The sequence below is a fragment of the Elephas maximus genome, chromosome 16 (genome assembly GCF_024166365.1).
Source record: "Elephas maximus indicus isolate mEleMax1 chromosome 16, mEleMax1 primary haplotype, whole genome shotgun sequence".
In the NCBI taxonomy this organism is placed as follows: domain Eukaryota; kingdom Metazoa; phylum Chordata; class Mammalia; order Proboscidea; family Elephantidae; genus Elephas; species Elephas maximus.
In genome coordinates this window covers 77,281,053-77,308,694 of record NC_064834.1, presented here as the reverse complement: position 1 = coordinate 77,308,694, position 27,642 = coordinate 77,281,053, and the positions used below count along the sequence as shown (strand labels likewise).

Genomic DNA, 27,642 nt, shown 5'->3' with positions numbered 1-27,642 from the left:
CAGAGAGGTTAACTTTTTCACCAGCACATGGATCCAATAGAAAAGAAAATTCTCAACATCAAAGAAACATCTGCTGGAGTAGGGTGTTTCTACCATTATAAGTCAGGCACAATTCAATTAAGAGGCATAAGATCTCACTCAAATTCGGACAGTTAGCCTTCGAGTTTTAGAAAAGACCCCATAATCCCATATTATGTCATTGCCTTGTTGTGGGGGTGGAGGGTTCTTTCCCAGAAGCAAATGTCCAAATTCTCTTTAAACCCTGTGCCATCGAGTCAATTCCTCCTCATAGCGACCCGATAGGACAGAGTAGGGCCACCCCATAGGGTTTCCAAAGCTGTAATCTTTCCAGAAACAGACTGTTACATCTTTCTCCTGAGGAGCAGCTGATGGGTTTGAACCACTGACCTTTTGATTAGCCCCTGAATGCTTAAACACTGTGCCACCAGGCTCTTTAAAGTCCCCTTTACTGCATTTTAAAATAGGAAGGCTCAGGCCACACCTCAGAGGTTCTGACTTGGAGTTGCTGGGGTGGGGCTGGACTAGTGCAGACTGAAAAGGCTGAGAAGGGGTATGAAGTCCCTGCGGGATGGGTGCAAACGGTTAACACACTCAGCTGCTAACAGGAAGGCTGGAGGTTTGGGGCCATTCAGAGGTGCCTCAGAAGAAAAGCCTGGTAATCTACTTCTGAAATATCGGTCATTGAAGACACTGTGGAACGCAGTTCTACTCTGGCTTGTAGGGGATTCTACGCTGCTCTGCGCGTCTATAAGGAGAGGAGAGCTTTCTCCTCCTACTTCCTGAGTTCTCACTGGCTAACAACCTCAGGACAGGAATATCCCCTGTACCACCTGGCCGCAGGTATCGACTTCTTCCTCCCCCTCTTTGCTTCCCTTGCTCTTCAAGGTGGATGGGAAGAGCATCTGGAAAGCTAACAAAAGGCTAAAATTCATCCTTTAAAAGTGAAATTATTAGCCAGAGACCGCTATGTAGCCTCTGCTCATCCTCTCGTTGGGTAAGAAAAATGGGATATTTACCTGACAATTTGCTCCGAAACTGGCCTGTGAAATTTAGGGGGCAAATCGAGTTTAGGTTTTACTGTGAAGCACTGAATATCTGAAAAGGAAAGGGGGTTAAGGAACAATAAGGCAGTGAGGACATCAACCCCGAGCGCAGCCCCAACATACACCCAGCCACCCACAAGCATGGCGTCTCAACCACCCCTCAGTCCACAAGGTCTGTCTTCAAGGATACACTGGCCAGGAGAATTCTTAATATCGTCGCCTGGTGGAGACGTAGTCTTCATTTTCTCAGCATTGGGGAACTGAGTTAACAGCCGAGCTTCGAAATCCTCCCGGCGTTCGTACTCTTTCCCTCGGTAAATGAAAACTTTCCCCTGGAAACAAAGACATTCATTAAATAGCCCTGCAGGAAATGTTCAGGAAAAGTTCTCTCTCTCTCTCTCACACACACACATTGGTCTTAAATATACATATATTTTTAATGTCATTTAATTTGAGAACAACTTGTAATTGCATTGTTCTCATTAATCAGGAACACAGGAACACAAGCTACGTAAGTTAATGCCACTTAAGAAGCTCTGGACGTCAATCTTAACAGCGACAACCAATTAAAACTCTAGGGAACACCGAGAGCCATTAGAGCCCATGCAAGAGTGGAAATGGGTAGTTGGAAAGGACCAAGGAGCCAGGCAGGTGGATAATGGCATCCTATTAGTTTTTGGTTGGGCCCTAATTAAGTAGTTCTCATCCTGCCAAAAGGAATTTGAGAGAGCTTGGTGCTAAGTGGGGTCCCGGAGTTGAGCATGGCATCCCGTCCTGGGAGACACAGCTGGAAGATGAGCAGAACTGAAGAAAAAGAGTCCAGACAGAGCAGAAGGATACTATGCCCTTGGCTTCCCCTGATGGCGAAGGATGGAGATGGCAGCGGGGCTTCCGTGTGCTGCTCAGAGTTGTTTCACGGGTAAGTACTCATCAACAAATGACTGGATAAACAGAGCATTCCCTTCTGAAGACTGGGCTTGGCCCACCTCGACCGACAGTCTGTCACCTCCAGACATCCCATGTTGGAGAGCTCACTGGGGGTTGTTCTAGATGGTGGGGGCCCTCCTAGGGGGATTAACGAGGTCAGCGCTCTTTCTTACACAAGGCTGTCTTGCTGAGGCATTTCTGTTTGAGTATAAATACGTCTGTAAGAAGTGTCCTCCCATGATTCATCACTTCTCCCCATTCCTCCACTGATTCAGCAGGTGACACTGAGCATCAAGGTAACAGAGGGTAGACACTGTCATGCTATTGCTGATTTCTGAAGCATACTGCCCCCATCCCATCCTGCCCCCTCCTAGATTGCCTTAACCTAAACTGCCGCAAGGTATTAGACTGGGCAAAAACTATAGGAGCACGGGGAATAGGGTCTGGGTGGTCCAGCTGGTCAGGGTGGGACTTGGTGGCATTGGTGGTTCCAGTTGGGGGCATTGGGAAGGGTCTCTGGATTGGGGACTGGTTGAGTCCAGCTGCACCCCTCCCATATCTCTCCTGAGCTCTTGATGGACGCTGGGGGTGGGGTAGAGGGAGATGAGGGGATGATGACGGGAAGGGGAGAGGGGAGGATGGGACCAGCAGGTTAGTGCATATTTATCTCCTACTGACTCAGCATACAGTCAAGGTGGAATCCTCTAACGAATTAATTTTCAAAAAGGTAAAGCAGGATCCTGCAACACTCAACCAGCTCATTCCTCGTCTCGTCCCAACATACCTGAAAACCTGAGCTATTATAAATTACTGAAGGGACTGTTTAAGAAGTGAATATATGTATTTTTTCACTTTGTGCTTAGGTATGTCTTAAAGTACCATTATGGAAGAAAAATGTTCTATTTCTCCAAAAGAAAATAATATGAAGCAGAAACCACAGTAATATGTAGTCTTAATTAGAGATATAAATATGCGCTGTGGTCACATTTTAAGGCTACGGAAAGCTAAGCATTTCAGGAATACCTTCAATAAGATTTAACGTGTCCCAGGCTACTATGAAGCTAGCATGCATTTATTACGTTTTACGCCAGAAGAAAGGCATAATAATAAAAGTGAATGTAAAGGCTTTAATAGAAAAACTCTAGTGAGTTATGGATGAAACACCGACAGCATTTTCCAGAAATGCCAATTACTCTGCATTCTGAAGTGATCTCTTCAAATGAGAAAACAAGCAGGAGATGTACTTAAAAACAAGGATATTCATTACTTGAAGAAACTATAAATATTAACATGAATGAGAAAAAAAAGAAAGAAAGAAAGAAATTGAGGACCAGGCAAAGGCACAGCAAGTCGGCTGTCAGGACACTCTCCTCTCCCACCGCTGCACTAAGGGGCCAAACATCCGCCCACTTTTTTCTAACTGCCAGCGCCATTGCCAGAATGACCCGTGACAGGCGCTCTGTGACGTGTAGTAAATATATTGCTGCAGCCCCACAAAATTATTCAGGTGTGGTGGCAAAGTCAGTTCAATATGAATCAAGCCCATTAGTCTTTATTCTTATTTTGCATGTTGTCCTTTTGACAGTGGAGATGACCCAGAGCTGTCCCCTGAGTACCAACAGGCACCCCCTCCCTGGGCACTGCATCCACGTCATCAGGGCAGCCGCTGCTTCTCAGGATGTGGTATAATCATTCCACAGAGGTGGACTCAGTGATCTTAAATCATGGGCAGATCACGGTCCACAGGGGCCACATACTATATGACGACATTGCCAGTCACCAGGGTTTAGGCTCTCTCTCTTCTCTTTCTCCTCTCTTTATCTCTCTCCTCTTTCTCCTCTCTTTATCTCTCTCGGTCTCTTCTTTGTCTGTCCTCTCTCTTTATTTCTCTCTCGCTCTATTTCTCTCTGTATCCTCTCTCTTTATTTCTCTTTCTAACTTCTCTATTTCTCTCTCTAACCTCTCTATTTCTCTCTCTATCCTCTGTTTTCTCTCAGTCTATTTCTCTCTCTATCCTCTCCTTTATTTCTCTCTAACCTCTCTATTTCTCTCAGCCTGTTTCTCTCTCTATCCTCTTTCTTTTTCTCTCCGCTTTCTCTATCCTCTCTCTCTCTCACTCACACATACTGAGGCACATATGCACACACACACACATATTCATTAAAGCCTAGGGTGGCAATGGGTTTTTTGGATTATAGCAACATTAGGTGACTTCTACTCCAACCTCATTATATCTTCCTGCTTTATATTTTATTTAGAATAAAGTTAATTTCAATCCCCCCTCTAATTTAGGGATTGCAACTGCACACCTTTGTGCATTTTTGGTAAGGAGGATTTGCTTCAGAATCAGGGTTTCTTATCAACTGCTCTCTCAGACACGTACCGCCTTGGCTGCATAATGAAGGCAACAGTGCATGAGAGGAAACTGACCCAGCAGTGACAGAGACAGGCCTGGACGCAGTCACACAGGCAGAACACCAAGTGAGTGGTCAGCCAGTCCCCTCTGGACCAGGCCAGACCAGAGCTGGTTACTTGCTGGAGTCACATGCAAAGTGACGGTCTTCGAGGGAACACCTGCTCCTGCTGGTAGATGAAGGGCCAGCTCACACTACCAGTGACTCCTACCGAATCAGAAACACCAGGGCCAGAGCAACATGTGCTCTGTTACTGGGCTGTCTCCTACCAGTTTACCTGCGGCAGGTAGCCGGCCTCCAGGTGCAAAGCTTCTGCCCCCCTAAAACCAGAGGAGTCATGCCTGGCCTCCCAGGGTGGGAAGAGAAAACCACAAGTCATAAAAAGACATTGTAAGACATGATAGGATATCATGACCCAATCGTGTTCATGAATGTGTTTTTGAGAAACTTCTCAAAATTCTACTAGCAGGCCCATCAGCATCATACGCGTATTGGGTCATGGGCTCCTGCTGATGATCCCGACTACTGCTTCGATCCTGTGTTAGACAGCAGGGGACAGGCCCAGGGAGGAGAAGGACCCATATTGTCCAGCATCTAGGCTATGAAAATCCCTTTCTGATTTTTCATATCATTCAAAATAAACATAAATCTCAGAAGCAGAGTTCTTTTTAGGAAGAATCAGATGGAAAAGTTATATGTAATAAAAGGAAATACTGTCAGCCTCTCTCTGACACCCTAGGTGAACCACACAGCTATTAGAGAGAGGAGAATCAGAAGACGCCAAGTTCAAGTCCTTCCTCGGAATGGAAGGTCCCGTCTCCTGTGGAGTGTCTGGCTCAGATGAAGCAGAATTAACATTTACCCGAAGGAACGTGGGCAATCCTTGTCCGTAGTAGCCGACGGCAAAATAGTCAGGCTTGGGTCGTATCACTTTAACAATGTTTTCATAAAATTGTGCCTGTTTTTTCTGAAAGGAAAGAAAAGGAAATGTGCTTCAGGTTTGGATAGAGTATTTGCGCATCTGATCTCATGGATTCTTCTGGTGGCCTCTCCAAGCTTTGGAGGGTGGGAGAGAGAGGAAGTAGAAGGGGGTGCTGCGGCAGGTGTCTAAGTTCAGTCTGACAACCAAGCTTGACTCAATTTCCACACCCCTCCATCACTCAGCAAGGGCATCTGACCAAAAAAGCCAAAGTCAGCAACCAGCTGCAATTTATGGGTGTTTTCAATAACAAAAGGGGAGTCATCAAAATGGTCTTTCTTCTGATTAGATGGTAAAACCCATAACCAAACCCACTGCTGTTGAGTCGATTCCGACTCATAGCGACCCTATAGGACAGAGTAGAACTGCCCCATAGGGTTTCCAAGGAGCAGCCAGTAGATTCGAACTGCTGCCCTGTTGGTTAGCAGCTGTAGCACCTAACCACTATGCCACCAGGGTTTCCGATTAGATGGTAGGACTTTACTATGTAATAAATGGGTATAGATCAGATACTAGGATATATTAAAGAAGAATTGAAAGGAACAGAAATTGTTCTTCTCTAAATTAATGGTAAACATTTCACCATTATTAAGGTTCCCATTCCCACTGACGTTGAATCGATTCCGACTCACGGCAACCTCATGTGTTACAGAGTAGAACTGTGCCCCACAGTGTTTTCGGTAAACTTTACAGAAACAGATTGCCAGAACTTTCTTTTGCAGAGCCGCTGGGTGGGTTTGAACCGCTAACCTTTAGGTTAGCAGCCCATGGCAGACTGTTTGCACCACCTCCACCCAGTGCCGTTGAGTCGATCCCGACTCATAGCGACCCTACAGGACAGAGTAGAACTGCCCCATGGAGTTTCCAAGGAGTGCCTGGTGGATTCAAACTGCTGACCCTTTGGTTAGCAGCTGTAGCATTTAACCAGTACACCACCAGGGTTTCCTTGTACCACCTAGGCTCCTTCTTATTTGAGGCAGATTTGCTGACTACCAAACTAATGTAACTGAAAAGGCAGGAAACAGAAACTCACTAAGCTTCCATGGCAAAAAAAAAGCTCTAAGCCCTTTTCTATTAATGCCCTCTCTTAGAAGGAGCCATAGTTTAAAACTAACAGAGACTCTAGGCACTTTGGACCACCAAGAACATTGTAAGTATGCAGTCAGCTGTTGTTTAAATACAAATTGTTTACACAATTCTTTGATTCTTTGAGTTTGCTCCCAAAAGCTGACTCAGGCATAAAAAGTGGATACTCAAGGGCCAGAATCAATCAGGAAATAAACTAAGACCATTTCCCTAGGCAAAATGGAGGATGACCATGGCCAAAGCCAGGAGAAGAATCCCAACATTAAAATGGAAGGAAAAATTCCAGCAAACCACCTGAGATTGCCTGTGTTTATTTTAATAAAAAGAATAAAGACCTACCAGCAGCTGGCTCAGTTGTTCGTAGTCAAACATTTCGTTTTCATACTGTTCAGCCAGTTCCTTGCCCAAGGCGATGGCCTCCTCCCACATCTGTTGGGAAATAGAAAAGAGAAAAAGAGAAACCCAGACCTGAATCATGTTGTCAAAGAGTAAGCCACTAACAACTTCATTCCTGAAAAAAACAAGTTAGAAATGCTTCTGATTAGCAGGGAGAACTACGGGAATACAGCTGGAAAAACACAAATATTTTCTGGAAGCGCATTTCCTTTGGGGCTTAACTGGACAAGAGTTTACTGAACTGGCCAACCACTGGCTTGTCAATCACACAGGCCTCTGTCCACAGTCAGAGCAGTCTGTCCCAGGTCCTTGCCCTGCTCTGGGCTCCATTCTCCATCTGTCGGGGCACGGCATGGGTGCCAGTGAGAAGGAACCCCAGGGCGTGGAGAGGCTTCGGGGGGCGGGATGGGGGGCTTTATGCAGAAACCAGGGACCTGAGTTTCTACTTTTCCAAATTATCACAATTAATAAAACGATACATGGAAAATCATTAACTCTCAGACCAGAATATATTTCCACCCTAAATGAAGGATTGTAAGAAATTCCCGTTTAGCGCGTTGTAAGCGATGTTGAAAAGCCTGCCATCATTTTTAAAGGAGGAACTCTTTATGGTCATATTGAAAGTGGCTTTCCAAATCAGGCAACTGATGGATTAAAATGCGGATAAACTTTTGTCATGTGTGCATAATTCGTTGAAGTACATGTTGTTGTTTGTTGTTAGCTCTGTCAAGCCGGCCCTGGAGACAGGGCGACCCCATGCATAACAGAACAAAATGCTGCCCGGTCCTGCGCCATCCCCATGAACAGTTGTGGAACAGACTGTTGTGATCCCTAGGGTTTTCACTGGCTGATTTTCAGAAGCAGATCACCAGGCTTTTCTTCCTAGCCCATCTTAGGGTGGAAGTTCCACTGCAACCTGCTTAGCATCACAGCAACACGCAACCTTTACCGACAGATGGGTGGTGGCTGTGTGTGAGGTGCACTGGCCTGGAATTGAACCTGGATCTCCTGCGTGGAAGGAGAAAATGCTACCAGCGAACCCCCATGGGGTCACATTTGGCTCTTCGCCCCCCCACCCTCTAGTCCTGCCTTTCCCCTTTAGAATGACCCCATTGATGAGCTGACTTATTACTGAATCACCCAATAAACTTGAGAAAACCATTTTACTTAAATGCTTGAAAAAAACTCTTTTCATAGCTACTACTTAAGGAAATCACCTGCTATTTTATTTTATTGTGGCAAATAAACTTGTGACAAAACATCTGCCCTTACGACATTTATCACATGTACAATTCAGTGACATTATTTGTGTTCATTATGTTGTTCAACCATGGCCATTATCAGCTTCCAATTTTTCCATCACCCTTAACAGAAGCTCACTGTCTCCTAAGCAGTGAGTCACCATTGCCCCTCCCTCCCGTCTACCACTGGTAACCATTCTAATAAACTTTGATCAGGTTTTCTATACATTTGTCTTTTTTTAGATATATAAGTGGGTTGTCGTTGTTGTTGTTAAGTGCTGTTGAGTTGGTTCTGACTCACAGCAACCATATAGGACAGAGTACACCTGCCCTACAGGGTTTCCAAGGAGCGGCTGGTGGATTGGAACCTCTGACTTTTTGCTTAACAGACGAACTCTTAACCACTACGCCACCAGGGCTCCATATAAGTGGGATCATAAACACTAACTGTCATTTTGTGACTGACTTATTTCACTTGGCATAATGTTTTCAAGGTTCATCCATCCTGTAGTATGTATCAGGACTTCATTTCTCTTTACGGCTGAGTAATATTCCATTGTATGCATGTACCATGTGAAGAGCTGCTCTGCAATAAGAATTGCATTTTAGTACTTTGACAGACAAAATAAAAATAAGCCCAGAGTAGAAAAGAGATAGGAGAAGGGCCCAGGGAGGAGAGAAGGGAGCTGAGATGGCCTTCCAAAGGTAAATGTTCACTTCCCAGAACCACCCTCGGTCTCCTCCTCCGTTCAGCAGAAGGTTTTTAAGTAAACTCGCATCCTTTGAATACCTTAATCTCTTGCTCCAGATCTTTCTGCTGTCCTCTGCCAAAGCCCGAACTCACATTTCTAGGAAAGGGGGAAGTTAAGTTCTCTCACTTTTAAGCTCCAATGATCATTTCTCCCTCAGCATATTTCCATTTCAAAGAAAGCATTACCTTTGCTTGTAGTTCTCTTTCAGCGGAATTTTCTTTTGTTTTCTATGAGCTAACACGCACTTTCTTAGCTGCCTGGAATGCAATGGCTTTGAGTTCATTACTTTGTAAAAGTTTAATCTGTTTTTATCCTAAATGACAGATGAGATGCTTTAGATATATATCAAAAGTAATTGTTTATTAAGGAAACATAAGTCTTGAATAAACATCTTATCTGATTCACACTGAGATTACTTGGCTGTATTTTCCATTGGATTTTCTATAAATACACATCTCCCCTTATCCCCAGCAAGTTTTAAAGGATTCTATGTTGAGATTTTCATCTACTTTTAATTGGGTAGGCTCTAAAATCAGTGGTGGTAATGCCTATTTCCAATGTGAATCCCCTGGAAAATATTTCAGTACCAGAGAGAAAACAGATACAGCACGATCTAGATCGAGATTATCTCAGTGAAAGAATGGCTTTAACCTTTGCAGTTGAAAGCCTGGGCTTGGCTCCATTCTTAGATTTGCCTCAGGCTTAAGAGGTTTACCATAGGCCCAAATGAAAAAGTACCATATCAGCAGGCATCTTTGTTTTCTGATTTGAAATCCTTAATCCACGCTATGGCATTCTTGAAATGGTGAATGGAACAGGCTGCTCAGCCATTTCTTGAACAGAACCTGCACCATGTTTCCTTCCCTAGCCTGTCTCTATTTCCAAGTATGATTTTGCTGTTTTTGTAGTTCAGTTCCTCCAAAAGTTAAAAGTTAACCAGTGTTTCCCCTAGGACTGTGGAAAAACAAGTGATATCGATCTAAGCCTGTCAAACAGGACAATGCACCTGTCTTGTGATCAGGAACCAGGATGGTGCCAGTCACCCACTGGGCTGATGGGATCATGACAGGAAAAGATCAACATATCTGAGACATGACCATTGAAACTGCACAGATGGAGACAGGACATTCTACAAGTTCCTAAAACTCATGTCCCCTTCCCTATAAAACCCCCAGCTGTCCTCCAGTTTGAGGAGACAAGCTGAGGAGGAGATCATTTCCCTTTGTCTCCTATATATCGATACATAAGAAAGCTCTTGCTACCCACCCCACCTCTGTCTCAAGAATTGGCCATTTGCAGCAGGTGGCTCTAACTCGTAAAATTGCGGTAACATGAGTTTACTTGTGGTTTGGAGCACACTCTTGCCACCACGTCTTTTCATCAGATGATACCAGCTATGTTCTCTTGAGATGATAATCTTTCCCCGGCGTGCTGAACCTCTGAGTCTCAGGAAGCTCCAACTGTTAAAGTTACACAAACAGAAAACTTTCTTTTCTGATGAAACACCTTCCTTAGCTCCAAGACAGAGGTGGGCTTGGAGAACAGAGCAATGATTGATTTCTTGCAGAGTACTGGGTTTATGATTGGCCATCTGATAGAATGACAACAGCGATCTCCTGGGAAAAGGGAGAAGCGATAAAAAAAAAGATGACAGCCAGGATAACTGTCCCTTACTAACTGTGCAGGCTGGCGATGTCTCACCCCAATTCTGGTGATTGACTCTCATCTAATTTGCTCACTGCTGTTACGTGCCGTTGAGTTGATTACAACTCATAGTGACCCTATGTACAACAGAATGCAACACTGCCCGGTCCTGAGCCATCCTCACAGTTGCTGCTATGTTTGAGCCCACTGCCGCAGACACTGTTAATCCATCTCTTTGAGGATCTTCCTCGTTTTCACTGACCCTCTACTCCAGTGACTGGTCCTTCCTGATGTGTCCAAAGTAAGTGAGATAAAGCCTTGCTATCCTCCCTTCTAAAGAGCATTCTGGCTGTATTTCCTCCAGGACAGATTTGTTCATTCTTCTGGCAGTCCAAAATACATTCAATATTCTTTGCCAACACCACAGTTCGAATGTGTCAATTCTTTGGTCTTCTTTTTTCATTCAATTTGCTCACTAGCTATGAATAACATGCCAGGGAAGATGCTTCATGGGCTGATGGCATTCCAGTCATTCTTACAAACTTCATCCACCTTTCCTGGCAGATGTTAGGAAAAGAGACATACTCAGTTACCCTCTGAATTGTCTATGTTCCACACAGGTCTTGGACTTTTAAATGGATTACAATCCAGTGGTATAATCCCAAGGACAGGGGAGTCCCTCTGCATCTCTTCCTTTGTTTAATCTTCTGCAAAGCTCAGGTCAAATTCTCTATTTCAACCAACCTTTCTCACCTTTGGCACTCCCTCTCTCACGCCTTGCTCTTTCTGTTTTACCATCTAGCATCAATACCCTGTACCAGCCTGCCATTACGTATGTTTCCATCCTTGGCTTGTCTACGCTGGAGGGGTGGTTTATTTCATCAAGATGATACAGAACGTCCCGCTTGCTCGCCCTTCTGTAGGGAAGGTCTATGGCTCCTGAGGAAGTCTAAAGGCTTCCAAGGAGGGACCGGTGCCACACTTCTTCCTCTGTTTTATACTGGTTTAGGTGAAAGTTTATGGAGCAAATTAGTTTCTCATTAAACAATCAACACACATATTGTTTTGTGTCACTGGTTGCCAATCCCTCAATGTGACAATACTCTCCCCTTCTTGGCCTTGGATTCAGCATTTCCATTCGTCCAGCTTTCCTGTCCCTTCCTGCTGCCTCGTCTTTGCTTTTGGGCTGGTGTGCCCATTCAGTTTCATATATGCGGTTGAACTAGGTGTGTTATTGTTTGTTTTATAGGCCTGTCTAATCTTTGGCTGAAGGGTGAACCTCAGGGTGACTCCAGTAATGAGTTAAAATGGTGTCCAGAGGTGTCCACACTCTTGGGGTTTTCGCAGTCTCTGTCAGACTAGTAAGTTGGTGCCCACACTTCTTCTGAAACTCAGAGCACCTGGAGGAATTTAACCACTTTGCTGATAACTAGTATATTCAATTTTTGACACATTTTATAGAAGAACCTTTAATCTAACTTCCAAGAGTCACAGGCTCAAAGAGAAACATGAGGCTGTGCAGACTGGTGGCTCAGGCCGAATCTGTTGTGCAGGATTCAGTGTGGCAGCACTCAGCTCTGCTTGGTCAGGACTGGAGGTGGACATGGGGCCGCTGAGGTGTGGACGGAATGAAAGTCATTGGGTGAGGTTCCACGGGACACAGGGATATAGAGATTCCAGGAGTCCAGACACAGCCCTCAAGAGCTCCCATACTGAATGGCAGAAAGGAGGGAGGAGGAAGAGGAGGAAGCAGAGAGAAGAACAGGGGTGGCAGAAAGGAGGGAGGAGGAAGAGGAGGAAGCAGAGAGAAGAACAGGGGGAAGAAGAGGAGGGGGAAAAAGAAGAGGGAGAAGAGGAGCAGGAGGAGGAGAAAGAGGAAGAAGGTGAGGAGAAAAAGAATAAACTATCTTACTCTTTAAGAACTAGTTTAAATATCACCTCCTCTGTGAAGTCCTCCCAACCCCCACGAAGCAGGAATAATCACTGCTACACCTGTTAGACAGGTAGGCTCAGCACACAGCTGTGTGACAGACTAGACATGGGTTTGGTTACTTATCTGCTAGACCTGGAATGCCTAGAGCCACATCCTTGTCCTCCTCATCCCTGTACTTCGTGGGCCCAGGATGACACTTGGCATGTCGTAGTAGGCTTGTCAACAGAAACACTTGTGAGTCACCAACCTGGCAGAGGTGGGGAATGGCTGTCACCCCTGATTTTAAAAGCTGATGTTCTCAAGTGATATGCTTTGGTAATAAATAGTTCCTTTTTGAGGCACATACCATAATTCACCTAAGAGCGTTCTGAACATTCAGGCTAAATTCTTGCTAACTGACCAGATTCTGGCAACTACCAGGATTTTCAATGCTTTTAGAAATGCCAAGAATAAACACAGAAGAGGACTTCATTTATGTTTGTACGTGCAATTTCTCTTAATAACAACTGTGTTTTTAAAGGGAAACTCATGGGATGAGAAAATTTTGCCCCATATACTCAGAAAAGAAATCCAAGCATTTTAGCAAAAATGGAAACTTGGTCCCAAACCTCTATTTTTAGTTCACACAATGATGCAAGATATATCATTTTTGTTGTTTTGTTTTTGTTTTTTGACTTTGCTATGATGGAAAGTGTGAATTTTGCCAGGGGTGAGGTTATTTTAAGGGAAAAGAAAACAGAGCTGCAGGAGAAAACAGCGATAGAGCTGCATCCATCACTTGGTCTGTAAACTACGCACTGTCTTTTCCGATGCTGCCAGGTTGTCTCTTCATTTCTGAGGTGGTTTCACATTGGCTAAGGCTGACTTCCTTGCTGATGACATCGTACTCCTAGCAGCCTTCTATTTTCAACTCTCATGCTCCATAGAGAAGCCTGGTAATTTCCAGCGAAGTGCTTGGATTAGGGGCTTTACTAAAAATTACCAGGCCTCAACCAAACACAATAAGACAGACAATTCCGAGCATCTTCAGAAGAGAGAGCCTGTCTGCCACGATAAAAGTGAACAGGAGGCTTTCAAGGGGATGCTCTGAGGTGGTAAAATGGAATGTAAAAGGAGCAAGGAGCAATTATTAGCACAGGAAGTAAGAAATGCAAGAGAATGAAAAGGGAGACAGACTGAAATTACGGTTTATGCAGACAAAGGAGGAGATTAAAAGACCAAGAGCTGTTGAATGACATTCACAACTTTTTAAATAGAGGGAAAGCAAAAATGGAAGAATAGTTTTGTGAAGAAGAAGCACAGAAAGATAACAACGCACAATTCAAAAGCCAGGGCGTCTAATATAAAGAAACAGAAAAGCCATTCAGCTTTGCCAGTTTCAGAGCACAAAGGTGGAGACACTTTAATACCATCGGACCCCGTTTTCCCCTAGCCTCCTTCCCCCCAGTCTGCTCTCCCTGCACACCTGCCCTGAGGCCTGAGGTTGGGCACCCTGGGTGCTGAACAGCCTCTACAGTTTTCCCAAGACAAGCTCGCCTTGGTATCCGTAAGCCCTCCTTCCTCCCGGTGTAGCTATCTGTGATGTTACTTTTGTGTGTCCACCAGGCTAGGCTATGGTGCCCAGTGATTTGGTCAAACACTAGTCCAGTTGCTGTTATGAAGCAGTTACATGTGATGAAATCAGTTGGCTTCAAGTAAAGCAGATGACCCTCTGTAACGTGAGTGGGCTCACCCAATCAGCTGAAGGCCTTAAGAGCAGAAAAGGAGCTGCCGAGAGTGTAATCTGTCTCCAGACTATAAATAGTTCCCATCACCTGATTTATGGATTCTGGGACACACCCACCCCATTGCCATTGAGTCAATTCTGACTCATAGCGACCCTATAGGACAGAGCAGAACTGTCCCATAGGATTTCCAAGGAGCAGCTGGTGGATTAGAACAGCCAACTTTTTGGTTAGCAGCTGAGCTCTTCACCACTGTGCCACCAGGGCTCCTCTGGGACAGGACAGAAGCCTACAGGAATCTTGAGCCTGTTGCTGTCCTGTGGATTTTGGACTTGTCAGCCTCCCACAATAGCATGAACCAGTTCCTTAAAATAAATCTCTCTGTATTGCTACCAACATAGATATATGATGTTGTTAGCTGCTGTCGAGTCGGCCCCTGGCCCGTGGTGACCCCATGCACAACGGGATAAAATGCTGTCCAGTCCTGTAGCATTCTCAGGATCGGTTGTGGATTGGACCAATATACATACTGGTTCTGTTTCTCTGGAGAACCCTGAGACACTATATCAGTCTAAAGCAGTGGGTTAGTTCTGGGATATATAAGCTTCCCACATAAAACCAAAACCCACTGCCATAGAGTCGAGGTTTCCAAAGCTGTATATCTTTACCAAAGCAGATTGCCACACATCCTTCTCCCACAGTTCTCCACATAGTAAGTATATGATGAAAATTCCTTTAATTACATAAGGAAATGGGTCACAAGACGGTGGCCTCTATCAATGCAGCCACAGCTGTCATAGGTTTGCCAGATTGAAGCAACATTTGGTTTCAATTTCATAATTTCGTGGTCCCCAGTAATCACTGATCTTGAAGTTCAACTGTGGAATTAAGTCCCTCTGCCCTAACACATTTTTTAAAATTTATTTATTTTGTTGTTGTTGCAAAGGTATACAGCAAAACATACACCAATTCAACAGCTTCCATGTGTTCGATTCAGTGACATTGATTACATCCTTCAAGATGTGCAACCGTTCTCACCCTCCTTTTCTGAGTTGTTCTTCCCCCATTGACATAAACTCTAAGGTTCCTATCTCATCTTACAAGTTGCTGTTGTCGGTTTGATCCCATACAGATAGATCTTACAAGAGCATGATGCTCAAGGCAGACCTTTTTTACTAATTAACCTTAACTCCTGTTTGGTTTTAGAGGTTTTTCGGAACAAGAATTACGATGTTTTTCCCTAAAATGAAATAGATGTAAAATCAAACCGAAGAAACCTTTGTGATTGAACACTCCACATGCTGTGGGGAAACAGGCAGACTCGAGCTGGTGAGGTGCGTGCCATCAGTGGAATAAGTTCCATCAATGCCAGAGGCTCCCCGTGCGCCTGTCTGCCTGCTCACACACTCAGTGTGCAGCTGAAATCATCTGACCGGGGACGGGTATGTTTAGCAGACACCTAGGATGGAGACAAGAAGTGTACTCTTGCAAGAATCTGCCTTGGTCTGACCTACGACCTCTGTGGTAGACACAGAACTGAAATCAAGTCAGCATCAGATTCACGAAAGAGACATGCACGGCACTCCATCAGAGCAAGTGACCCTAAGACCCGGCACATGGCAGAAGTGATGCATCGGTATCTGCACCAGCCAGGGGCTGGGAGGGCTGGGAGTCATAGCATCATGCAGGCTCCTCAGCCCTTTCAGAGGCTCAGGTCTGGGTCAGGACCCAAGACTGACCCAAATGAAACAAATATGCCTAATGTAAAGAACTTTGGGAACTACCTGAATGATGGCAGGTGTTATGGGTTGAACTGTGTCCCCCAAAACACATGTGTTGAAGTCCTAACCCCCAGCAATGGTGAATGTGACCTTGTTGGAAATAGGGTCTTTGAAGATGTTATCCATTAATGTAAGGTCATACTTGAGTAGGGTGGGTCCTAATGGCATCTGAATGGTGTCCTATAGAAGAGACACAGAGACAGACACAGAGGGAAGCTGGAGGTGAGATCGGAGTGATGCATCTACAAGTCAAGGAATGCCAAGGACTGCCAGGACCACCAGGAGCTGGAAGAGACAAGGAAGGATCTTCCCCTATAGACTTCAGAGGGCGCGGCCTTGCCAATGCCTTGCTTTCAGGCTTCTAGCCTCCAGAACTGTGAGAGAATACATTCCATGGTCAATAAATGTTGGCCTCTAAATTCATAGAGCTTACCACCTAGTAGAGGGACACACTAAAGAAAGAAACAAGCAGATCAAATTGCAAATGGTGGGAAGTACTATAAAAAAAAAAAGAGAATGTTTGGGGGACTGGAGAAGAGGGGGTACATGAGCTGAGACTGAAGGAAGGAGCCAGGGGAGGGAGCCGCAAAAGCTTCTGGGTAAGGCAGGAGTCGGGGCTGGTCCATTTGACAGCCCACAGAAGCAGAGTAGCTGGAATATGAGAGCTGAAGAGAGAGCCTGGGGGTGAGATGTGGTCGGAGAGGCCCCGGGGACCAGACCTTTGTCAGGCCATGCTGGCACCAGAAGACTCCAGCAATGACCACCCCAAGGCAGCAGCCAGCCTCCAACCCCCTTACCAAGCTGTAACCTGACCTGACGCATGCCAGTAAAATATCATTGGTCCTTAAACTAGCCCAAGCCAGATTTGGCCCGCCCTAAATGTGCAGAAGGGCCAGCTGTGACTGTTAGTTGACTTAAACAGAAGATGCAGCAACCGGTGGAATAAATCAGAAGAAAAATCACCACCCGGACCTTATTCCGAAGTGAGAGGTCCGACAAGTACCACGTCACCTCCCGTTTCCTGGCTGCCTTCTAGAATTTCCCCTTTCCAGTATACCTGCACGGCTGCCATCTTCCTGCCCAAGTCACATATAAGCCCTGCTTCCCCGTAGCTAGGTGAGGTGGATCTGAGGAAGTTCCTCCTGGCTCTTGCTCTGGCGCTGCAATAAAGTTACTTTCTCTTTCTCAAAGACTACCCAGTGTAAACCCACTGCCATCAAGTAGACTGGTGTCCAGATAATTGGCAAGTCTGAACTGACCGGACAAGGACTCACCTTCCTGGGTTCAGTAACAAAGTTGTGCATTTCTTCAGCCCCTGATGACCTCTGGCCCTTGGGCTTTCCAGGCCTTTCTGGGGTCCCCCTCTCAGGTTCTACCCACCCCACAGCACCTGCTCTCCCTTCTCTGGGGCAGGGACGGCTGACTTCGCTCCATTACTTTAGCAGTTTGCAGGGAAGATTCCCCCGGCTGAGCAAATAAACACTTGGTAACTGGCCTTAATCACGAAAGCGCCTCACTTCTAGGAGGACATATATTTTGTACCACTGTAGGACTTGGTATCATCCAGGGAACATTCCCAATTCTTATTTCCAGGGGCCGGCTGGCCACAAGATGCCGTGAGGAGCTGGGATTTCTTTTTCCCAAGACAAGGGCAACTGGAACAGATAAAACTCACAGTCTTTCACTCCAAACCTAAGGAGGCCCCAGGCCCTGTGACCACAGGGACTCTGCTAACAGGCACTTTTCCCCAAAAGGTCTGGCTCATGTCCCCAGGCACAGGAAGCGATGGCCACCTCCCCTGTCTGGGCTAGGTACTGCCATGGAGTCCCTTGGCTCACTCCTCTCAAACCAGGGCTTGGAACTGGTTTATTCCTGGTTTGAACCCCTGCTGATAATTTGCATTTCTAACAGGCTCCCAGGGGATGCTAATGTTGCTGGTTAGGGACCAGTTCTGACAGCCACTAGCAGAGCAGTGGTTTCAAAATTTATTATGCATAAGACAGACATAGGGATCTCCTGAAAGTGTAGATTGGGGGGGGTGGCGGTGGGGGGGTGGGGATGGAAATGCAAATTCTCAGCAAGGGTTTGAACCTGAATGAACCGGTTGGAAGCCCTGTCTCAAAGTGAAATACAAAGCATGTGATTGAGATAAGAATCCTGACGCAGACACAGGTGGAGCTCCAAAGTCACTTGGGTGGCAGTTTTTAAGAATCCGCGGAGCCGAGGCAGCCCCTTTATCACGCGACTGCCCGTCGGAACCCAAGGCCGACAGTGGTGAGCTCTGGAACTGGCTGATTAAAATGATGGCGGCCTTCCTCTTAGTAAAAGGCAAATGAATATCTAATTTTGCATAAGGCAATTAATCTAGAAGCTGGCAAGGGGGAGCCATATCTGTCCTACTGTTGAATCAATTTTTCGGTGACAGTGGAAAAATGGAAAGAAATATGTGCTCAGAAATACCTCTGACCAGGAGCCTGGGCTTGGTGCTCCCTAGCAAAAGGACTACAAAAGTCCCTGTGCTTTTTCAGTCCCTGCTTTCAGCAAAGCACCATAAAAGGGCTATTGATTTCTTTTTCAAACCGTTCTACTTTTAAATGTGAGCTGGAGGACCATGCATAAAACATCGCAGTGCAGAATTTTTAACAAATTTCTAGCCCCACAAACATCAGGTGTTACATCATTGAGTCTATGGTACTGTAGGTCGGTGGACAGAGAGAGGGAAACAGAAGAAAGTGGCGTTATTGTTGTTTTTACCTTGCCTTTGTCAAAGTAGTGGATAATCTCCTGGTACAGCAGCTCCTTCAGCTGTCCCTGCGTTGTCGCCTGGTAGCCATCCCGCTGGGTGAGGTGGGCAGCACACACATCCTCCGACCACTGAGGCAAAAGCAAAGCACGAGTGGTGCTGAGGTGAGCATGTCCAGTGATGGGTTTGCCTACCCTGGCGTTCAGACTGCAGTGTGCACTCCACAGTGGATGCACGTGTGTGAGCCGCAGCCCCAGGCACACAGAGCTGCTGTCATCAGGGTGGCGGGTGCCAGAACCTCTGTATGGAGGGCCCAAGAGGAATTAAAGACAAGCCTGGTCCTGATTCCCACAGAGGGAAACCCAGCGGACTCTGGACAGCACAGACGGTCACCTGGCTGGGAATGTGCCTCAAATTCTGGGACAGATTATGAACTGGGTGATCTGTGACTGTCTTGGTTCTGTGTTGCTCAATGTCTGGATGAAGGGCAAAGAAGGTACATGGATCACGTTTAGAAGTCATAAAGAAAGGAACTGGTAGGATATCAAGCTTCTCAAAGGCAGGGAGCTGTCTTTGTACCAGCAGCCCTAACTACAGTGCCTGGCACAGAGTTGGGGTTCAGTAAGTGTTTGGGGATATGTCAGTGGAGTTGTATGAACTGAAGACAGAGTGAGGTTTTGGGAAGCTGGGCAGACATGCCAAGGTGAAGGCAAGTTCATTTGACAGAAAAAATATACAAAGTCTTGAGTTAGACTCAGCCAATCAATGGCTATAAGTATAGTGTTCAATATAATTGAACAACTATTTGGTGGGTACCTACTATATGCCAGACACTAGGTCCAAGATCAAAGACCTTCAGGGACTCCAGAGAGAGTGCTATTACAGAACAGAGTATAAGGGTAGGCAATACCACCGCAAAACAGACTTCATAGGCGTCTAAGGCCAGGGGCCTGATTTCAGATGGGGATGCCTAAGGAGGTTTGCTGGAGGAAAAAATGAGAATGGGCTTGCTTGTCAGACAGACTTGGGAGAAGCAGCTGGACCTGACTAAGTTTTAAGACAGAACAGTGAGGGTGCTACAGAGAAAGCAAGTCAGCCCCAGGCTGCCTGGACCACAGCAGGGTCTCTAGACAAGGATGGGGGTGAAGAGGGATACCCCACTAGACTCAGACAGAGCTGGTCACGCCACATCTGGAGCAACAGGACCAGCGGTGGTGCCACATCTTAGGGAGAAAATGACAAATGGGAGGAGTCAGACAAGAGGTGAAAAACCTGCAACAATGGGATATAGGGCAGAGGGCCTGGCACGCTGAGTGGGGGCCAAGGGAGGGGGAATTTGGAAAGGCCTCTGTATCAGGCTTGCTCTCTCAGCTACCCTCACCATTTGCCTGACCCCAGAAGGGCCTCAGGTACCTCTCATTCCCAGGGCTCCAAGAAACAGGGTGCAAAGCATGTGGCCAGAATAACTTCCTACTTCAGAAAAGCCAGGTAGAGGTAAGAGGCCTGTAATGAGCCTGCAGTGTTTCTCACCTTATATTGGACCTGCCTAGCTCACCCCAAGTGGAAGGGACAATTTTGGAGTTTTCACAACGTAGCTAGATTTTTTACTGGGGAGGGAATACAAGTAAAATTATAGATAATTCTGAAATTTAACTAGAATAAAATAATTAAGAACAAGAAAGCTCAGAATTCAAATGACTTTCTTGGATTTTAAAATCACCACTAATTCTTGGTTCTTTTAAATACTGAACGGGGAAGCCAAACTCCCCCATGGCGTCCACTCCAACATGGAGATCCCACTTACTGATCTCTGAGCTAAAGGCTGAGGCTTTTATTGCTCTCATTGTTCTGACAAAATCTCCGTTTACCAGAAAAGAGGGTTCTATTTGAGGATTCTTAATTAAAGACCTAGAATATATTTGTCAGATTGCAGAAAGAATTTTCACAATACAAATCATGTTCTTTAGTTAGTCCATTAACGAGTGTGAACTCACATTTATAGCAGTATCAAAACATATTTAGGAAAAACCGCAAGACATTATGGTGTAAAAGCTAGAGAGAGGCCGTGAAGCATTTCCCATTTAACTAGAAAATGCAGAGCCCCAGTGAAAAAGACAATGCAGTTGGGCCTACTGATTTGGATTGTGAAACAAACCATCATGGGGTTTGTGACAAACCCATTTGCACTCCACAAATCCAATGATTAAACAAATGATATATTTACACATATATGTTTTGTGTACACAGGCACACATAAAATTTTACATGCTATGGGAGAGAGCAAGAGCATAAGAGTGAGCAAGCAGTTTGTCAACCCTATTTTAATTTCCCTGGCGTAAAAGCCATATCTGCACATTTACAAAAATACCTGTTACTGAAATTTGGGTTTCTAGCAAATGAAGGCTGTCGGAATTCACAGCGTGACGGCTGGTGTCAGAAGCACCAACAGAAATCTCTAGCTTCATAAGTTATATGCCTTTGGAGAGAGCTTTCTACGGTGAGAGGTCGAAGGGGTCTCCACGTAGCCAGCCTCGAAAGGACTACTGACCAGGCATCAAGATTTAGCTGAGCCTTCTCTATTTGCCCTGTTATGGGCTCCTTTGTTTCCAGGCAGAGGTAAACTTCCATTTCCAAATATCTCAAGTGCAGCCTACCTTTGCGTCACAGACACCATGGGAAATTTCAGGATCAGGCCAGAGCCTGAAATATTCTTACCAGAAGTTCATTCCCTAACACAGTGTACTCCTTAACTTTTCTCATCACCCAATAAACCCCTTGCCATTGAGTCGATTCTGACTCATGGCGATGCCATTTGTATCGGAGTAGAACTGTGCTCCGTAGGGGTTTCAGTGGCTGAATCTTTGCAAGTGGATGACCAGGCCTTTCTTCAGAGGCACCTATCTCTAGGTCAACTTAAACTCCAGCATTTCGGTTAGCAGCCGAGCACGTTAACTGTTTGTACCACCCAGGGACTCCTACCACCCAATTGCTGTTATTTGGTGCTGTTAGCTGCCGTTGAGTTGGCTCCGACTCCTAGTGACCTCAAATATGAGTTGTCCGGTCCTGCACCATCTTCAGGACAGGGCATTGCTTAATGCCTGTTTTAATGTAATTTTATCTGGTTTTCTTTTCATTTAGTGTTTTGGGTGCTGGTTTGGATTTGGGAACATGATTTCTTGAATGAGCAGTCTTTATGTAGGTTTGGTCAACTAAATGTGATTCTCATAACTGTTCTAGTTTATCCAGTTCCAATTTTGTCAATTTGTTTATAAGAATATCTTGAGAGAGAGAATCCAAGGACTTGTCAAAGTTCTAAAATTTAAAACTACAGATTATGTAGCAATTCCTCTATCCACCCACATATTGATCCATACATCCATCCATCCGTTCACCCACCCACCCACATATCCACCCATCCACCCATCCACCCACCCACCCACCCACCCACTCATATCCATCTATCCAGTTATTTACTGAAAGGCCAGTCTGTATGACTAACCATGCTGGCACTAGACGTGGAGAAGAGCATGAATATGTCACTGACAACGTAAAGCCAGTGACTAAAGCCATCTGCTTAACGAAGGAGCCCCCGGGAGCTGAGAGTGGTCATGCCAGACCCGGGCTCAGGAGCAACACTGTGCAGGAGGATCAGGCAGAGAACACAAAGAGGAGGTCTCAAGGGGAACCGATGGAGAAATAGTTGGGATCTGGTCCCTACTAAGGTAATTAGGGATATGCCTCATCCTATCTCTTAGCCACTCCACCATCAAAACTCTCTATTGCTGTCAGTTTGCAACATTACTAAGATCCGGGTGGCATGAACACAGGAATAGCAGTCTAACTTGCTGCGGGCTGACAGCTCCATGATTGGTGTTTACGACGCTTACCGGCAGCCGGCTGTGACATCTTGTTAAACCTGCATTCGGAAGGGCTGAGTCTATAATCAAAAAGTGCTTCCTAAATGCTTTTGTTTACGTCATTGCACTTAGTCAACATCCGTAAAGTCAGTTGTAGGTATACTAAGATTTGTTATGGAAAAGTGAAAATTTAAATAATCAAAGTGCATGATAATCCTAGTTACCTTAAGGAGCTTTGCATGCAGAAGCAAGGTGTAAGCGGCTTCCGTGTAGTTATCACACTCTTTGTGCAGGTCACACAACTTGTACAAATACCTGAGAGGATAAAATAGAGGTAAGTGCTTAAGCTGTCACAAAATAATTTGTGTTGAGGATTGCGAGAGCTAGTCTACCTTCAGTGGTAAATCACAGCTATATGTTTTTTGCAATGTTCATAATTCATAATGCCTCGAAAATGCGTGGTGCAGAAAGCACTTGGAAAAATCAACAACGGTAATATACGATAATGATTTAAAAAAAAAAATTTAACTCCTCTATTTTCAGGAAAAAAATGAAGCTGATGCAAAAAGGAAGAATTTTACTCCAAGTTTCCTCATTCCTTCTCATCTTTTCCAGGTTTTTCCTCAAGAACTTGAAATAAGATTGCACAATGTTTGTGATTTCCTATATTTCTATTGCATCCAACTGCAAACAAAAATAATCCATATGTACACTTAAAGATGGCAAATTTTCTGTTATAGAGATTTTACTACAATAACATTTTTTTTTAGAAATACAACGGAACACACACCACAAAAAACCCCATAAGAATAAAGAATTCCAATGATCACAGAGAATGTGATCAAAGGAATTTCTCTGTCATGAAGAAATAAAGCAACCTATATTTTGGATGAAAGAACTCAAATGATTATTCCTCAGATGTTTCTTAAATTGATATGGCATTTTTGAAAGGTGAAAGTAAAAAAATCTTAGAAATGAAAAAGAAAATTAGAAAATTACTTTTCATGTAATAAACACATCATTAAAAACCAATGCCATGTGGGCATATTCTTATCCTATTCTTCAAAGTGGTCCTCTTGCTAAATGCTTGACACTTGATCCCAGGAATGACTAAGGAAGGGAGGGGCTCAATCATAGCCCATCGCCCAAGAGAAAGAGGCAAGCGAGGGAGTAAAATCCAGCCGGGAATACAAAAGATGTTTCTTGTAATGTCAGAGAAGGACACAGAAAACATAGCAATATGGTGTCAGCTCAAGTAACAGTAGACTGAACAATTATATGCTGCCCATTTGTAGTAAACACCACTCGTCTGTCAGTACTGTGGTGGCTTGCACACTGTTGTGATGCTGGAAACTATGCCACTGGTATTTCAAATACCAGCAGGTCACCCATGGTGGACAGGTTTCAGCATAGCTTCCAAACTAAGAGAGACTAGGAAGAAAGGCCTGGAGATCTACTTTTGAGAATTAGCCAAGGAAAACCTTATGGGTCACAACAGAATACTGTCCAACTCGCTTGCTTTGGGCATGTCATCGGTAGGGATCAATCGCTGGAGGAGGACATTATGTTTGGTGAAGTAGAGGGCAAGGGAGACCCTCAGTGAGATGGACTGGAACAACAGCCACAAGAATGGACTTGAACCTGGTGGCGATTGTAAGGATGATGCAGGGCAAGAAAATGTTTTGTTCTGTTGTACATAAGGTCACCATGAGTCGGAGTCGACTCGATGGCACTGTTTCTGGTAAGAGTTTCAAAAAGTGGAATTCTCATTTGATCTTGTGGTTTACTGTGAAACATTGAAATGTGTAGTGCTGCCTTTTTTTTCCCCCCAAAGGGGACATGCGAGTTGGTCAGGAGGTACACAGGCTTGTGAAGTAATCATTAAGGTTTATGCTTCTGAGTTGGCCAACAGTAGACCCCTACCCTCCAAATCTCTGCATCTGTGTGGACAAAAGGGCTGAGGATAGATCTGGGGGCCCCACCACACTCATGTACAGGAGTCACAATTTTCAACACAATAAGCCCTTGTGGTTACAAAACAGCAATTATACTAAAGATGCAGACAGCGCAGACAAGCAAGATGGTGACACGTACCTGATATACATTTCTTCTCTCTCAATTTCTTTGTAGAAGTTCTGAAAAATCAAACCACAGTGCTGTTTGAGAACCCTGTTCCACAAAAGGCGCCACGTACACGTTAAAAACACACAGTTCTTCAGCTCAAGTCACACACATTGAAATGGGCCCAGCTCTTTGGATTAGACCCATAAATTCACATAAAATGCAAAGCCTTTCTTTGCCTTTTACTTTCTTTGCTATTCTGATTGTTAAATGTCCTATACTTTGAAAATTATCCTGACTTAAAAAAACACAGAAAATAAGAAATGTTGGCAAGGATGTGCGGATATTAGAACCCTTATCCATTGCTGGTGGGAATGCACAATGGTACAGCCTTTGTGGAAAACAGTATGGCAGTTCCTCAAAAAACTAAAAATAGAACTACCATGTGACCCAGCAATTCCACTCCTAGGTCTTTACCCCAAAGACTTGAAAGCAGAGACTCAAAGAGAGACTTGTATACCAATATTCATTGCAGCACTATTCACAATAGCCAAAAGGTGGAACAACCTAAATGCCTACCAATAGATAAATGGATAAACAAAATGTGGCACATACATACAATGGAATACTACTTAGCCAGCAGACCAAATGAAGTCTTGATACATGCTACAGCATGGAGGGAGCCTGAGGACATTATATTGAGGGAAATAGGCCAATCACCAAAGGATAAATATTGTTGGCACTTTGAAAGCAGGTTGTGCATACACACTGACAGAAAGGGCTATTTCTACATATTCCTGTAACGTATCTCCCATCGGAGCACACACATTTCAATCACAATAACATTTCTTAATGTGAACATTTCTGCAAACACTTTAAAATCTCTATCATACATGAAGCCCCAGAAAGGTACAGAGAGGCCACTTGACAAGTGACTGAGGCATGGAAACATCACAGCCACTTTCAATGTGAAATTTAACACCTGAAAATCCAAGTAAGAACTCTAGAATCTGAGGTAACTAGCGAATATCACCATTATGAAGATGTACACTTATTCAGTAAGATAAAGTGAGCGGGCTAATTTCATCAGGAAAAAAGGCTTTGCTTCCAAGCTTGACCTCCCTGAAAAGAAATGGTATGTTAAGTGTAGAGTGTAAGGAGGGGACATGTTTAGAAAAAGGCACCCAGATCTTCATATCTGGCTGCATCTGAGACACGAACGCCCTCCACTTCATTTGACACGGCTTGGTAATGAGCTGATTCTCAGCCGACAACCCAGAGCAACATAGAAAAGAGGATCTATCAAAGGCAGGGGCTGGAGCCTTCATCTTCAACTCTCACTTGCCAGCATTTACAAGGTACTATTTCTTTTTATTTCTTACCAGCCCCCTTTGTGCTCTTATTTTTAATCCTTTCCTAAGCTTTTGATCATGCTTCTTGACAATTTCACAAGGGGGATGACGTGGGACCTTCATCCCTTTCTCTAAGGTAGGGAAATGCCTTCTATTTCCTGCCTGTGCTGAGCTCTGTTCCCCTTCCGGGGACTTCAAAACCTCGCTAGAACTGAGGCATGCTCTCAGGCTCCGATGCTATATAAAACCTTTGCGTTTCTTACTGTCTTAGTCATCTAGTGCTGCCATAACAGAAATACCACAAGTGGATGGCTTTAACAAAAAGAAATTTATTTTCTCACAGTCTAGTAGGTTACAAGTCCAAATTCACAGTGTTGGCTCCAGGGGAAGGCTTTCTCTCTCTGTTGGGCCTAGAGGAAGGTCCTTGGCCCCAATCTTCCCCTGGTTGAGGTGCAGGGACCCCGTGTCCAAAGGATGCGCTCTGCTTCCGGTGCTGCTTTCTTGGTGGTATGAGGTCCCCAACTCTCTGCTTGCTTCCCTTTCATCTCTTGACAGATAAAAGGTGGTGCAGACCACCCCAGGGAAACTCCCTCCACACTGGGTCAGGGAGGTGACTTGAGTAAGGGGGGTGTTACAATCCCACCCTAATCCTCTTAACATAAAACAACAGTCACAAAATGGAGGACAACCACACAATACTGGGAATCATGGCCTAACCAAGTTCATACACACATTTTTGGGGGGACATAATTCAATCCATGACACTTACATAAAAGTTCACGCTGCTCTTGCTCTCCATCCTGGGCTCTGTAGCAGCATTTCCGCAGCCACACCCCCCACCACCGACGGTGTGTCTCTTGAGTTCCCTCTACACCAGGACTGACGTCAATGCTGGGCTTGAAGCACCCCCAGGAACCCACTGGGACCAGTCCCCCAACTCAGATCCACTGCTTAGGTTCTGACCTTTCAGAACTTATATATTTACATTTTTTTTTAATTCTGTACATATTAATGACTAAAATATACACAAAGATTTTTGGAATTCGGGTCCTAGACTGGCTTTTAGCCTTGTAAAGGGGCCATAATAAGAATAACTTAATATCTCTAAAAAACTCTACCAGTCTTAGAGGCAGCCTGTGTTGATAATTGCATAGAACTAAATGATATACAACAAGGTTATCAACTGATAATTAAAGATTGCTTGATTAGGAGTTGGTAATGAAATTCTTGTTAAAAAATTACAAATGTGAATTCTGTCCATTTGGGACCCAGGAGTTAATATACGACATGTAGACACGCTTGCAGGGATAGGTTAAGGGAATATAAGTTGCCGGGCTTTGTGACTGCCCAGGCCTCTTATTTATTTTAATATTTTATTGTATTTTTGGTAAAAGTATACACAGGAAAACAGGTTCCCATTCAACAATTTCTACACATAATATTCAGTGACACTGGTTACTTTTTCAGTTTGTGTCAACATTCTCATTAATTTGGTCTCACTGCCCCCCAAACTTCTTATTTGTGCTTTAGAGTAACTGTTGTCTATTTGGTCTCATACGCATAAATTTTAAAAAAAGCACAGTTCTCAGGGTGGACTTCTTTACTTGTTGAACTAATCTGCTATTTAGTTAAAAGGTGACTTCAGGACATAGTTTCTGTTCAAGGTTTAAAAAGTGTCTCAGGACAAT

The 27,642-nt window shown here is 44.6% G+C and overlaps 1 protein-coding gene across 2 annotated transcripts in view; it reads right to left on the bottom strand.

Annotated features, from left to right (window-relative positions):
- Positions 1-27,642, bottom strand: part of DOCK1 (dedicator of cytokinesis 1) — a 540,104-nt gene that overhangs the window by 43,751 nt on the left and 468,711 nt on the right. For both annotated transcript variants that reach the window (XM_049855211.1, XM_049855210.1), the window contains exons 36-42: positions 24,636-24,676; positions 22,766-22,856; positions 18,696-18,815; positions 6,810-6,899; positions 5,268-5,372; positions 1,255-1,396; positions 1,038-1,116 (exon numbers count right to left, since the gene is read on the bottom strand). In XM_049855211.1, the coding sequence (XP_049711168.1) occupies positions 1,038-1,116; positions 1,255-1,396; positions 5,268-5,372; positions 6,810-6,899; positions 18,696-18,815; positions 22,766-22,856; positions 24,636-24,676 (668 nt within the window). The remainder of the gene's footprint in view (positions 1-1,037; positions 1,117-1,254; positions 1,397-5,267; positions 5,373-6,809; positions 6,900-18,695; positions 18,816-22,765; positions 22,857-24,635; positions 24,677-27,642) is intronic.